This window comes from Hippocampus guttulatus, chromosome 6 (assembly GCF_054856545.1).
Source record: "Hippocampus guttulatus isolate MCC_2025c chromosome 6, RoL_Hgut_1.0, whole genome shotgun sequence".
In the NCBI taxonomy this organism is placed as follows: domain Eukaryota; kingdom Metazoa; phylum Chordata; class Actinopteri; order Syngnathiformes; family Syngnathidae; genus Hippocampus; species Hippocampus guttulatus.
Genome location: NC_141266.1, coordinates 9,153,006 through 9,167,438, shown reverse-complemented (window position 1 = coordinate 9,167,438; position 14,433 = coordinate 9,153,006). Strand labels below are relative to the sequence as shown.

Genomic DNA, 14,433 nt, shown 5'->3' with positions numbered 1-14,433 from the left:
ATCAACCATTCCTACACCAACATTCACACCGAGTGGCAACATAGAGTCTTCATTTGACCAAACATGCATGTTTTGAGGATGCGGGAGAATGCCAGCGTACCTGAAGAAAACATTTTAACTCAAACATACGAAGGCGCGAGCTGAGATTCAAACCCACAATTTCTTAACTGTGAGGCAGGCATGCTATCCACTATATACTGTGCTGCTGACAACAAAATTAAAGTGTCGCCAAAAATTCATCCAAATTACATGAATTTAGTGGTGTTTCATTTAATAGAGAACATGAAAATCAAGTTATGTGCATTGTCGGTGAAATAATGTTTTTACATCTTTGCAGATGAACATGAACACTGGCATAACAGGTTCTGTCCAAAAACATTACGAACCTTACTTGAGCGCCGTGTTAGTGAAATCAATGGACTCTTAATTATTGCAGACCGGTATATTATTATTCTGTTCATCATTTATATTCACCTGTACACCAACCACACAGAATGACCACGAGCACAATGTAATGATATCCAGCGTTAGGAAATTTTCTGCCATTAAAGCTAGTGCTCAGTTTTGGTATGATAGACAAGCGGCATTATTTTCATGGTTTAATTTCTTTATTGCCGTTATGATGAAGGGGCCGACCGATTAATCGGCCAACTGATTTAATCAGAAAATATTAGCCCTTTTACAGACAGCAAAAACTCTTTTGCTGAAAATCAGCATGTACTGAACAAAATGTATTAACAAAAAACACTTACAGGGGAACGGAACCATAACAATAAACTATGAAACAAAACCAAGTCTAATCTAAACAAAAACAGAATCATGACAGTTTATCCCGAAGCTCATCCCAGCTGCGCGGTCGGCAGGATACCTCCTGAACTGGTTGCCTGCCAATTGCAGTCTGTTATAAACACTGCCGAACAAGTGACAAGCTGTGCCGACCCTAATGGGCCAAAGCCAAAGTCACAACAACAACAAAAAAAATCGAGATCCAACTTTCATTATGATGCAGCAAAGTTTGACAGTACTACAAAATACAACCACAAAAATGAATACTGTCCTCATTGACAGTGTTAATGAGAACAGCGTTATTTTTTATCTATGGTTCCATTGTATATCATCATATTGTGCAACTCATCAATGTTGTGGGTGCTTGGTCAATAAGGTTAAGGTTATAATTAGTGACAGTAGCTGTACTGTACAACAGGACACCTGTTCTTGCTGACACACACACACACAATGGAACATAAGGAGAGGCACCACACTTCAATTCAATATCGGTCTGTTTTTGGTTCGCCAAGGTTTGCACTACAAACAGCATCCAGCTGCACAGAGTGAGCATCCTAAACGCCAGGTAAAGGCGTGTTTGATGTGTACACAATTGGGATTGAGGAACTGAAAATACCAGCTGTAAGAATTCAGGGGAAAAAAAACACAAATTCATGGCGTGTAACCAATCTGAATTGCTTTTATTTTTTTGCTGACCTATTTATGACCCCCAGATTAAAACAAACACTAATTATTATTAAGATTGTGTGGATTTGCTATTTTCTTGCCTAGCTGTTCAATTTCAGGATCGTAGTGTGTGTATGAATTCGAACACTCAGAAATCATTCCGTGTCATGCATGCATGCATTTGTGTTTGTTTGGAAATAGGTGTGTATGCATGCATGCATGCGCGTAGACAGTTACTCAGGTTGCACAAAGTAAACAGTGAATGCACCTGTGTAAATGACACACAGCAAAGTTGTGTGTTGAGCTGGGAGGCCGTCGGGGACTTGGGCATGTTGTGCAAACTGCGTCATAGACAAAAAAAAGTGAGGCACCACAGCAGAGGCAGCTGACACACCGCTGAGAGATGAGGGCTCAGCTTCGTGTTAGCACCCGATAGATAGTCAAATGCAAATGCTTCAAATGTTTGAAGAGAGAAGTTGCGTGTCACCTCTTAACGCTAGACGACCAGCTATGTACTGCAGAGTAATGTTAACTGCCCAAAACCTGTTTAATATAAAATATTCGGAGTCTTTGGTTCATCGAACAGTTTTTGGAATGTACAATGCACAAGTAATGCCAAACTTTGGAACTGAAAAGAAAGCCAAAGTGAACCAAGGGTGCTAAAAACAAAATCAGCATTTAAATTCATTCATTATTTCAATTTTAATTAATAAAATGCAATGTGCGTCACAGACGTTGTAGTAGTACACTCGCCTGACTTGTGTGCAGACAGCGTGAGATCGGTTCCCAATCAGCGACGGGTGTGGATGTGGGTGTGAATGGTTGTTCATCCCAATATGTGCCCTGCGACTGACTGCATGGTGAACCAGTTCAGGGTGGAGTCCACCTTCCGCGCCGAAGTCAGTCGGAATAGACTCCATGTCACTTTTTCAATTATGGACTTGGCTAGACTTTTTTTTCCTTTTTTTTTGTGTTACTTATTCATTTAAGGCAAACAGAAGTTGATGACCGTATTAAAAAATATTTTAGGGTGATGTGTTTACATTGGTACTTGTCTTGTATACTCATAGTGCTGTGACCTCCATGAATGCCAAAAATTGCACACCCAGTCTCAATAGACCTAATGAAATACCAAGCTGAAATACCATGACTGGAAGAGCTTCTAAAATGATTCTCTGACATCCGTACATGCATGTAGTAGCTCACAATATGTCAATAGCACAGACTAAAAGTTTGAGATTTGATCTCTGTCTCCACATCCCAGCCACAACAAACACTCTTTATTTGTTGTTGTTCACCCGCTAGACTTATCTGGTAATGAGTCTCACGTTACCAAGCATCAGTCCCCAGTTAGCGCCATAATAAACCTTCAGGGAAGTACAGCCAGAAGGGCCACAATTAAAGAAGCAGCAGAAAGCAAACTAAAGGCAACCTTATGAAACCTATACAGGGCTTATGTTCCCTCTTGCATATTGTACTGCAGGTTTTAAACTTGAGGTGGATTCACTAAAGGTGGTGCACAACTAAGACAAATATAGACTTGAGCAATTGGACCAAAGCATGTACATTTTTCTTTTCCTCCTACTCGACCATCCTTTGTCACATGCACGCCGACGTTCCTTTGCCAAAGATTCTTTACGTTTACTGAAATCAAAGACTGATAATGTTCGACAGAAACCTGTTAAAAGTAGACGAGGTCAAATCATTTATCATCTCAGGATGACTGGATGGGTGGGTATCTACAAAATGGCAATTTGTAACGCACCGACTGGCAAACCTGTAGTGAGTAATTACAGCTGCTGTTATAGATTGTTGGGGTTTGTCATGTTGCTCTGATTGATCACCAATGGATTTTTAAAAAAATTCAAATCACACATTTGCTCGATTTCATCAAGTTATTTTTTTGCTGCTGATGTAGCACTAATACATTTTTGTAAATAATCCATCCATTGCCTCTACCGCTTGTCCCCATTAGGGTTTTTATTCAAGTTTCCTGTTCAAACATTTATAAGCGAAATATTGTAATCTGTTAGTTTTCAAAGTACAGGGCTTCAGAGTCAAGGGGAACGTTAAAGCTCCAACACAGGCTTGTCAGCCGAAAAACCTGCACTGAGGTTTCAGGCAGTACTTGATCACATTTTAACTTTTATGACAGTCAGAATACGTTACCGCAGTAATCCGAATGGGTAAAACCCATTCTTTAAAGATGCTTCAATGATCAATGAGAAGCATGTCACAAAAATTGTGCCTCTCTAGTTTAACATTAACTGGTGCACAAGCGTATAAAGAAGTTAACCAGTACTTTGACAGCGGCAGTCGACTAGACAGCTTTAACTTAAATTCACGACGCTTGTCATGAGCGTGTACCCTTGGAATGTGTGGCAAATTTGAAGATTTTAATGATTTGATAGTCTGAAGTTGTCCTTCAACCAAATATACGATCAAATCGCTTAGCTCAACAGTCACGTCCCATAGCAACAGAAAACACAGAGAATGAGAGAAGACAATCAGCAGAAACTAAAGCTTTTTTCAGCCTTTCATTATTCATTGCAGAGGAGAGTGTGGTGCTTCCCATAAAGTTTGGGACATTACCCCCGCAAAGAGGCACTGAGGTGGGTGTCATCCATGCTTGACTCAGACCTTGGGGCCCCTCTACATGCATTTTGGTTGGGAAACATTCTGGTTTGAGACTGAGATGCAGCTGAGCGTCCATGGCAACCTGTGTAACAAGACCGAACAAAGACAGCAGAGGAGAGGAGTTACGTAGGTGTGAATGGATAAGGTCCCAATATGGCGCCAATAAGTCTGCTGGACTCAGCTTCTCAATGAACACGGTAAGGGGAGGGAGAGGCGTTGTGGCACAGATCCCAGAGTGGAGGAATTTAAGAGGGACAATAAGACACAGCTGGGTCAAAGAGAGGGGAGGGGGTGCTTGCAAACAGGTATTATTCCAGGTCACATTAGAATTCTTCTTTTTTTTTTTAACGTCACAGGACCAAACTCGGAAAACAGTTTAGTGGGCTTCTTCTGTATGCCGTGACAACCACTACAACACCAGGTTCATAGAATGATAAAGCCAGACTTGCAGAAATCTTATTTTCTTTTTGGCTGGTGTCTTCACACAAAAGCTGAATGCATAAAGATATGAAATGATATGGTTTTTGGTAGCTCTTGAAGTCATGTCCAAGGCAAAACACAATGTAGACTTTTCAAGTTCCTATTGGTGCTTTGTCCTGAATGTGCAATCTGCTGATTGTGCAAGTTGGTTAAGCACATACAGGACTGGGGTTAGCATTGCCAATAACGTAATACGCATGTACAGTACATGCTGCGGATTCATAATTTACTGACATTTTGAAATGTTTGGCCTGGGGGATGAGCTTTCAAGTTGCAAATATTTTATCAAGGTCGCCAACCTAACCTGTACAAAGAGCGTGAGGGGGCAAAAGTGCACCATTCATGCATGGAGGTCAGATTTATGTGATACATTAACCCTTTCAGGGACAGCGGTTACTACAGTGGACAGCTTATCATGTTATCAGGTAACAGGGTGCATGAAAGTGTTAAATCATATCAGATATTGAAATAATCCCAAAGCTAAAGTAGTCAGGAGTAATTAGTATTTTTGTTTTATTGGGACCCAGGTCTGCATATGTACGGCAGGTAAGCACTTAATAATAATATAATAATAATAATAATACAAAAATATTGTGCAAATATGCAACCTTGTGGGCTTCTTGGGGGAGGGACCCTACGTCTGGTAACTTGTGGTTCATTACATTTTAATGAGTTCCATGCCAGTAAAGAAAATCATGACTTCCATAGATTGCAATGCATTAAAAAAAATTACAACAAAAATTATGAAACAATTTCGGAGAGTCAATTTAAATACAAAACTTAGAACTAGCTAGAAATAAGTTAGATTATAGAATACCATTATTTATGAGTCCCGCAACTCTTTAGTTTTTTTAAACTATGAGATCTCACTTGGTTGATATTTTTGTTTTGTGTTGCGAGCCAAAATGTGAGTTATAAGTAAACTTCAGATAGGCTGTTGCTTGAGTAAAGTAAAAGAAGGAGAGGAAGCAAGAAATAAAGTAAGAAAGAAAGAAAGAATAGGACAAACAGTCAAGACAAACCAATACATTCAAATCCTAAATGAAAACAGTAGCACTAAGAAGCATGGAGCAGATGCTAACACTGAAATAGCTGCATGCTATTGGCTCGTGACTGACTACAGGCTCCTGTTGGCATACTGTAGGCCACACCCCTTAAAGGCACACCTTTAATGCACGACAATGTGACTGAGCTTTACTACACCCTCAAAAATAGTTCATTTCTTTACCTTCTATGTTATTACATTCCTTTATACTGTATATACTTTCAATGCTCTTTGTCGTTTTGAAAAATGTAACCCCTGCATTTCCATCCGTTTTCTTTAGCTGATTCTCATTAGAGATGCAGTTGAGGCTATCCCAGCAAACAAGTGAAAAGCAGGACACACCCTGGAGTGGTTATCATCCAATCGCTTGGCACATATAGACAAACGACAATTTACACTTAAATTCACACCTGAGGACAGGTTTAGAGTCTTCCGTTACCTTACATGCATGTATGTTTTTGCGGTGGTAGCCACAGAAACCCAAAGAAACTCCACACAAGAAGGCTGGAGCAGAGATTTGATACACGAGTAAACTGAGTTGCGAGCATTGTCATCTAATGAGTAATTTAGAATAACAATCATTATATTATTATTATTCTTATAAAGGGCGGCCCGGTAGTCCAGTGGTTAGCACGTCGGCTTCACAGTGCAGAGGTACCGGGTTCGATTCCAGCTCCGGCCTCCCTGTGTGGAGTTTGCATGTTCTCCCCGGGCCTGCGTGGGTTTTCTCCGGGTGCTCCGGTTTCCTCCCACATTCCAAAAACATGCATGGCAGGCTGATTGGACGCTCTAAATTGTCCCTAGGTGTGAGTGTGGGCGTGGATGGTTGTTCGTCTCTGTGTGCCCTGTGATTGGCTGGCAACTGATTCAGGATGTCCCCCGCCTACTGCCCGCAGACGGCTGGGATAGGCTCCAGCACCCCCCGCGACCCTAGTGAGGATCAAGCGGTTCGGAAAATGGATGGATGGATTATTCTAATAAATGTGATTGACACGTGGGCTGGACATGATCAACGTTTCATGTAAAGGCGATATGGTCTGTAAATCTTTTTACAGTCCCTTTTATGAGAATATTCATTTTTGTACTGCCTTGCGAAATAAAATGCACAAGACACCAAATTTAAAACAATGGCAATTAACTCACTCAAATTCCATGTGCAATTAGGTGCAAGGAAGCCTATATGGGTTTTATTTTGAAAAACGTGCGTCAAAGATTCCTCGTGTCAAACCTGTAAAATGACTAATTGTAAAGGTACAGAGAAATGTTTGAAATGTGACGATCAGCAGTAAAGACGAGACCCCCCCCCCCCCTCCCTCCCCCTTCTTCACCCCAGTTGCGGTTGGTCGGTGAGCAGCGGGCTGCCTGACTGCCGCCGACTGACCAGCTTCTCCCCCTCGTGTGTCAGTGTGGTGGCTTGGCGCCTCCCCTCTTTTCTCCTCTCCTCTATAAAATGTGCACAATCTGCTCCTTGTGTGCACTCTCAGTCAGATCGAGTTAGTGTGACTGCGGCCTCACGGGATATTAACGCAGCAGAAGAGCGCCTGAGAAGAAAACACACACACACACACACACAAATATTCATATTTGAAGCAGTTTAATTCGCATCTCTAGCTCAGTGCCATATAATAGTTGATTGTCTCGTTGTCTGCGATGAAGGCTGTTCCTCCTGCGCACCCCCAGGACTCTTCGTCTTACTCCTCCTCCAGCAGCAGCAGCAGCAGCAGCAGCAGGCAGCTCTCCTTCCACTATCTGACCAAGCAGAGTCTCAACGCCGCCCGGTCCAGGATGGAAGAGGAGGACCGGCACTGTCTGCAGTACGACATGAACGACTGCTACAGCCGACTGAAACGCTTGGTGCCCACCATTCCGCAGGATAAGAAAGTCAGCAAAGTGGAGATCCTCCAGCACGTCATTGACTACATTCTGGACCTGCAGTTGGCCCTTGAGACGCACCCTTCTCTCCACAAACAAGCGCCTCAGCGGACCGGAACGTGCGTTCCTCTGGCGTCCAACCCCAGCCGAACACCGCTTACGGTGCTCAACATTGACCACCACCAGGTACCGGTTGTTGAATAGTGCGCGCTTCCATCGGGGGATGTTTAACCCAGCTGTGGAAGACTACAGCGACAAAAAGCAGACAAAGCGCGTCATCCCCGCTACATGGCATTGTCCCGTCAATGGAAGCGAAATTCTATAACCCACGCGTGTTTCTGCCGAACGATATGGGGGAAGGAAATGCGCATTTGGCGTTTCTTAGATTGCGCACTTGATTGCAGGCTTTATGATTTGCATGATAATGACGAGTGTGTGTCAGAGGCCCACCTCAACCCACGGCCGGTGAAGTATCTCAGCCTCCAGTCCACTCCACCGCGCACAAAAAAAGGCAATTTGTTATTCAATAGGCCATAAAATTATTTAATGGGGCTGCAATTTTTTTTCCATGCAATGTATTATTTCAGGCCACTTGGCACAGATTTTATAAAGCTAAACTATTAGGTTTGCTTTACTGGGTATCATTTTACATCTGTTTTTTTTTTTGTTTGTTTTGTTGTTTTTGTTTTTAGAGGACGTCAATTGTCAAAAAGCCAGAGGACTCCATTTTATGCCGCTGAAGCAAAAGCAACGCATTGGTAAGTGTCATTATTTTTATTATACTGTTGTAGTTATTGTTGTACAATTAAAATGATTTTTAATCTGCACACATGTATATGCCTTTAAATCGGGAGTCGTGTAAACACTATGGAGGGTTGGTCAGTGAAGCATCCTCATTGAAACAAACACACAATAATGTAGCGTATTGGTGTAAATGCAGGAGATTGCATGACAAGGAAAAGAATAATTGAGCAACGTGAACAGAGGCAGCTGTGCTTTGTGCAATAACGGTCACCGGTGAAGCAATCAGAGAAGCAGCCATGGTTCAAACATCACGTTGGCCTCTCTTTGAGTCTTTGACACGGACTCTCAGTCCCTCTGAGTAAAATCGGCGCAGACAGCATTTATTTGGTGTGGCGGTCGATTTAAAGTGTACCCGAGTCTCAGAGGTCTGCCAGTCGGCCGGCCAGTAGCCTGACAAACCGTGTGGAGGTTGTTTGACCTGGTTTGTTTTGGGTTGTTGATCAAGCATGGCCTCTGTTTTGTTGGTGGCGCCAGTCAGTCTGGAGCGCTGAAGCTCAACCCCCCCCCCCACCCCCCCATCTCTATTCATGCCCTCCACAGGTGTGCAGGCTGCACAGAATCGCTCCAAAAGCCAGCAAAGCTTCGCCAGGGACTCACAGCCAACTGGATGCACAATCACAAAGGAATTTGGAAACTATCGGAAGGAACTAATCTTAAATATAATGACTATTTTTATTCCATTGAGCATGGATTGAGTATAAAAAATGGTCTCCTTAAGTTTGTCCCAAACCAACCTCATCCACTTTTTTTTTGCCATATTTTCTTTTTAAAAATGAAATTACAGTTTTAGACTTTTTTTTAAACCCCAGTCACGAACAAGCATTACATGAAAACCTTTTGTGAATTGTGCTTTAAGAAAATGTGAGTTTAAAGCTTTACTGAACTGCAAAATTGCTGTACATATTTCGGACATCTATTGTTTCAAATAGATGATTTGTGTGGAGCAGGGATGCCATTCCTGCCATCACATCATATTTGATATTGTAAAGAAGAACAATTCAATCTGAAAAATAATTATAATTGTACTTGAAGAGAAACAAATGTTCTATGATTAAAAAAAAATATGTGAAAGGAATACGTTTATGCTTCAAATAGACTACTGTATTGTAATTATGAGATATTTTTATTAAGAGTCATGTTGGTTGTTTTGTAAATATTGTGTTTCCACTTTGAAGTCTTTTGTGAATGAATGTGGTTTTGTCCTCATATGACGATATCAGTTCACTTTGCAATGTTTTGGAATAGATTCATATGTAGCATGTCAGGCTCATTGCAGAGATGTCAAATGTGCACTGAAGCAGGCCTCCCCGTGTAGATAACTTCTTTTATTTGCTCAGCTTTCCCTTGTTGTTTTTATACTCACTAACTATGACACTTGACCCGTTGGGGGGCAATAGGTCGCTCAGCTATTTTATATGTTGGGTTGTTGTTGTAGTTGTTGTTGGGTGTTTTTTTTTTTTTTTTAAATGAAAAGGCCGGACTTCATTATTTTACAATGCACACTTGTGAAAAAAAAAATCCACAACATGCAGCACTTCTAACAATGTACAATGTAATACCGAAACAGGCAATTCTACTGAATCACTTTTTATTTTATGAGGACGGAGCAACAAACATTAATTACAGTTAATTGCGATGATTAGCATGTTTTTTTCTGCTATCGAGCTTATTTCAGCACGTATATGGTTAAATAAGGAAAAAAACATTTTTTCTTTTCATGACATTGAACACCGAATTTACCTCACCACCCTCCTGCCAGTGTGGGAGGGCACATGTACATGACTGTCAGCTGCACTGTTGGAATTGACCTTCACTGGCTTGTGAGGCGTTGTCAAAACAATTAAAGTTTCCAGGAAGAACTGTGTCGTCTCATTATTTGTCTCCAGAGATTTAATGTTTGCAATGCTGGTGCGAGCAAGTGAAATAATGAGCCAAAGAGGGAGGTGTGGTCTAACGGGAAAGCATTCGGATCCAAATTGTAGTTTGATCCCAAATAGTCAAGTACAACCTTATTTCGCAGAAATACAGAAGCCTGGAGAAAACCAAAACAAAAAACATTTAACACAATTTGTATTTCTTTGCTATTTCTGAATAAAAAAAACATCACACGTTACACAATGCGAAATAATAGTTCATGGGTGGCATTCTGAGAAAAGGTTTAGTTGTATTAACAATTACAGCCTACCTTCTTTAGGATATTTACTCAATAAAATGTAAATAAGATGGCATTCACTTTATTTTCACAGTATTTATGGAAACTTGAAAACCGTCATTTTAAGTAGTGATGCTGTTCTGCGGCTTGAAATTGGCTCTCATGTCCTTTCATTTGTTCCAAGTGACTGTCGAATACTTGACATACTTTTACCTCTAACCTACACAGCATGAATGAAAATAACACCTGCAAAGAGTGAAATAAATCAAAATGCTCAGTGAGTTGAAATGAAGACACTCAAACCACTTCCACACAGAACAAATGATAAGAGTGCGGTGTCACCAGTAAACAGTCCGTTCAAGCCTCAGTGGAACGTTCTGTAATTTACTCAATGATACTTTGGAAAGGACAAAAGTGGGGAACCGGGGTTCGAATCACGAACCAGTTGCTCGAAATCTACTGAGCTATGCCGCACTGCATATCAACAAGTCGGAACAATCCTGGAAATTCGAACAAATTTCATGACATCAAAGAAACAGGATTAAAATGAAAAAGGAACACAGATGAAGGAGACAAGGAGATAGAGGTACGCATTTATGCACCACGCCAGATACGCTGTTTCAGTGGGTCGATTCCTCACGGCCAATGAAAAGTTCGCTGAAATGGGCTCTAGCTCACCCACGACCCGAATGAGGACACGCGTCATATGAAGATGGTTGCAATGTATTTCACAGAGCTTCAGGTTTTTCTTCAACAAACCGACGCTTGTGTACCTGTCTCCAAAATGCCGCTCAATGTAAGTTAAGGTATCAATTTGCCATTGACAAGTCCCTCACCCTGTGGCTATCACACACATACTGTACATGTCAGATGTGGCTCACAATACCCGCAGTGTGTGTGTGTGTGTGTGTGTGTGTGGATCCTGACTTTAGTTCTTCGTGACGAGATTCAGCTGCCGTGACTGCCATCGTCTTCTTTTTTTAAGGGGAAGATCAGATGAAAGAAAGATAAAGCCTCACGATGCATTTTAATTCATCCACCGGTAATTGAAAAGCTTCTGTTTCACGCTATTTTACACCTACACCGGCTTTGATTAATTACTTGCACAATCATCCGATATATTCTCTGCATTAAATTGATTTTAAACGATAGCATCTGTTACTGCATATGAAATGAATATCAGTATTTTTCATATCACTGAAGAGATTCACAATTCATACATGGCACTAATGGGTTTGTGTTCTTGTGATTTTAGATGCATCTGAAAACACATTTCGGCATGTATGTCTAGAAAATCTCTCTAGAGAGAGAGCTCTCTCTATGTGTGTGTGTGTTTTTTTTCCCCCCAAATACAATCGTTGCATTACATTCCTGCTAATACAGAGATGATAATGCTCAATTTATTTTCTTTTTGGAGTATCATAAATACATCCCATATACTAATGATGATAAAATGATCATTATATTTTAGTGGCCATCACATTGTGACAGAATGAGCATTTTTCAAATCAGATGCATCTGCTTGTACCTCTGCACACATGTAAAAAAAAATGGTTTGAAAAACATATATAGGGGAATTAAAAAATGAACAACTGAAATTTTGCGGTTGCGCTGGCCGCGTTCAAAATTAATCCACATTCATGTGAAATGGGAGGCAGCAGCAGAAGCACTTACATGAACTCCAAATAAAAATAACCTGTTGTGCTCGGCCTTCCCTGACAATTTACTTGCTATCAGAAGTCTGATGGTTTGAGCGCTATTTTCAACTCGTCGTTTCACCTTGTCAAAGGCCCCTGTTGCAACTGATGAAAAAGCATGATCCTCACCACGCTTGACTGTAGGTGTGGTCTTCTTTTACAGAAAGCTGTTGGGTTTGCTTATCACTCTCTTTGAAATGATGAGCAAAAAGGTCAAAAAGCCTTGATTTTATTGGACCACACCAAAATCTCCCAAATACAGCCGAGATTGTGATTGGTTAATCATTTTTTAAAAAATACAGCTAAATCCTAGAAATTGTGCACCCACATTTTTTTCAGCACTTTGTTTTTATTTCCCCTCTTGAAAAAATAAGAAAGAAATGGAACCGAGTTATACAGTTTAAAAGTTATAATACATTTTGGGGGGAGGGCCTTCAAAATAATTTGTCTTTGTCTATTTTTTTTTTAATATCACAAAATGTTGGCATTTGAACAGGAATGCGTAGGCTTTTAATATCGTCGCTCGATTTCAGCCCAATCAGTCTCCCCAATGCTTGTGGTCACACATTGATTGTCATCAGTGCCAGGAACGGCCTGCAGTCATGTAGGCCTCTTCTTTGTGTGCACGTGTCGTTCTGAGGAACACTAAGTACTAAGATGAAATCTGAAAAGTGTATTCTGGAATTCATTTCATCTTCTTCTCCGGGGTCTCTGTGCGCAGCTCCTGTGATTCAAACACAGAGGATCTTAATTACTCGAGTCTGCACAACACACAGTGACACAAAACCATAAAACGAGGATGCTTGCGATTGTTGCTGCTTTGAATTAACCTTCGGCATATGTTAAACAGCAATAACAGGTTTAGCTGTGCTGTCTCACCTCCTTCTCTCGCTGATTTAACTCCACATTATGGCGTTCCGCGGGGGCCTATATCCCTGCGTGTTAATCACTGCTCTTCGCGGCGTTCCCAGAAATATATGGCGACCGCTTGCAGCTGAACGGTGGAGGACAAAACGTGCTCACTCTTGGACACTACTTCATTACACTCTAATTGGTATGGAGTGATTAAATATCTCATGCTTCTCACTAATTGCAGCTATTTAAAGCGGCTATTAGCTTAAAATGCTTTCCACAAACAGCCGTATACTCATAAAGTGTGAGTTCCAGTAATTTGCCTGCGATGCTCAAACTGAAGAAAAGACTTTACATCTGCCTGCCCTTATGGCACGTTACAAAGACTATAATCTTTTTTCTTCTTTTTTTTACTCAAAACAATGGATTACTTGATCCACTGAAACATTTGGATGGAATTTTCCACCCTGTAACAGCCGTAGGTCTTAATGAAGCGTTAATTCCAATTCTATTTTTCAAATTCACATTACTCATGGTAATTGATGCGCAGTTATATTTTCATTTGTGTTGTGTTTGCCTTGATGTGTTGACCTTTCACATTTTCATTGATGAAAGTTAAATAAGAAGAAAGACTGATCCAACGACGGATCGTTTCTGTTTCATTTCATAAGACGATGCTTGACAAAGCATTCGGCGTGATCCGAGCTCAGATCTTCCATCAAACCGAATCATTTGAAGACAATTCACACGTTGGCATCACCGTTATAATCAGCTTCTTTCCTGCTTGACACCAAAGACTGAGAAATACATCGTGAGAGCCTGTGAGGAGGAAAGGGGAAAGACATTCAAGACGGAGAGACAATTTGGCATCGCCAGTGCCAACCAAGGCTCCCAGGAGACGGGCGGTGAATTACAGAAATGAGGCAAATGCCAAGCTTCTCTAAATAGCAGAGAGAATGGCTGCATGCCCCTGGAGAACTCAATAGATTAGAGAAGGGAAACCAGAAATCTGCCAAGGCCCTGAAAGATTGTAGGATATGGATATGCATGTGTGTGTGTGTGTGTGTGTGTGTGTGTGTGTGTGTGTGTGTGTGTGTGCGTGTGTGTGTGTGTGTGTGTGTGTTAGAGGAGGTGGCCAAAAGCCATGTCACAGAACATGACCCTGAGGTGCAACCATCAGACAGCCAATATGGCATGCTAAATACCGCTGTTCCATCAGGGCGGAAGCGCTCCAACTGCCTCCATTTCCGACAGGTTTTTGTTCACCTAATGAGCCTAATTAATGAGGCTTCAGTTACAATGTTTTGCGCCCAAAGATGCAACAGCGTGGCAGTTATGTCTCTAAAATTAAAGGACTGAAACAAAGAGAAAAATCTCCATCAAAAGCAGCATGCGGGCTGCATGCGGCCCTCGCCCACGCTCGGTGCGGGCCCCCGATTATT

At 41.4% G+C, this 14,433-nt stretch overlaps 1 protein-coding gene and 1 long non-coding RNA gene across 2 annotated transcripts in view; one reads left to right on the top strand and one right to left on the bottom strand.

The window, feature by feature from the left end:
* The first annotated feature begins 7,073 nt into the window (after positions 1 to 7,073).
* id4 (inhibitor of DNA binding 4) lies at positions 7,074 to 10,149 on the top strand. The gene is made up of 3 exons (XM_086114191.1): positions 7,074 to 7,672; positions 8,179 to 8,244; positions 8,831 to 10,149. Exons 1-2 carry the CDS (start codon positions 7,265 to 7,267, stop codon positions 8,224 to 8,226), a joined length of 456 nt encoding a protein of 151 aa, XP_085970317.1. The 5' UTR covers positions 7,074 to 7,264; the 3' UTR covers positions 8,227 to 8,244; positions 8,831 to 10,149.
* Positions 10,150 to 12,530: 2,381 nt separating this feature from the next.
* Positions 12,531 to 14,433, bottom strand: part of LOC147203450 (uncharacterized) — a 54,662-nt gene continuing 52,759 nt past the window's right edge. Inside the window, exon 3 of the long non-coding RNA XR_015101168.1 lies at positions 12,531 to 12,863. This is a non-coding gene — a long non-coding RNA (uncharacterized LOC147203450). The remainder of the gene's footprint in view (positions 12,864 to 14,433) is intronic.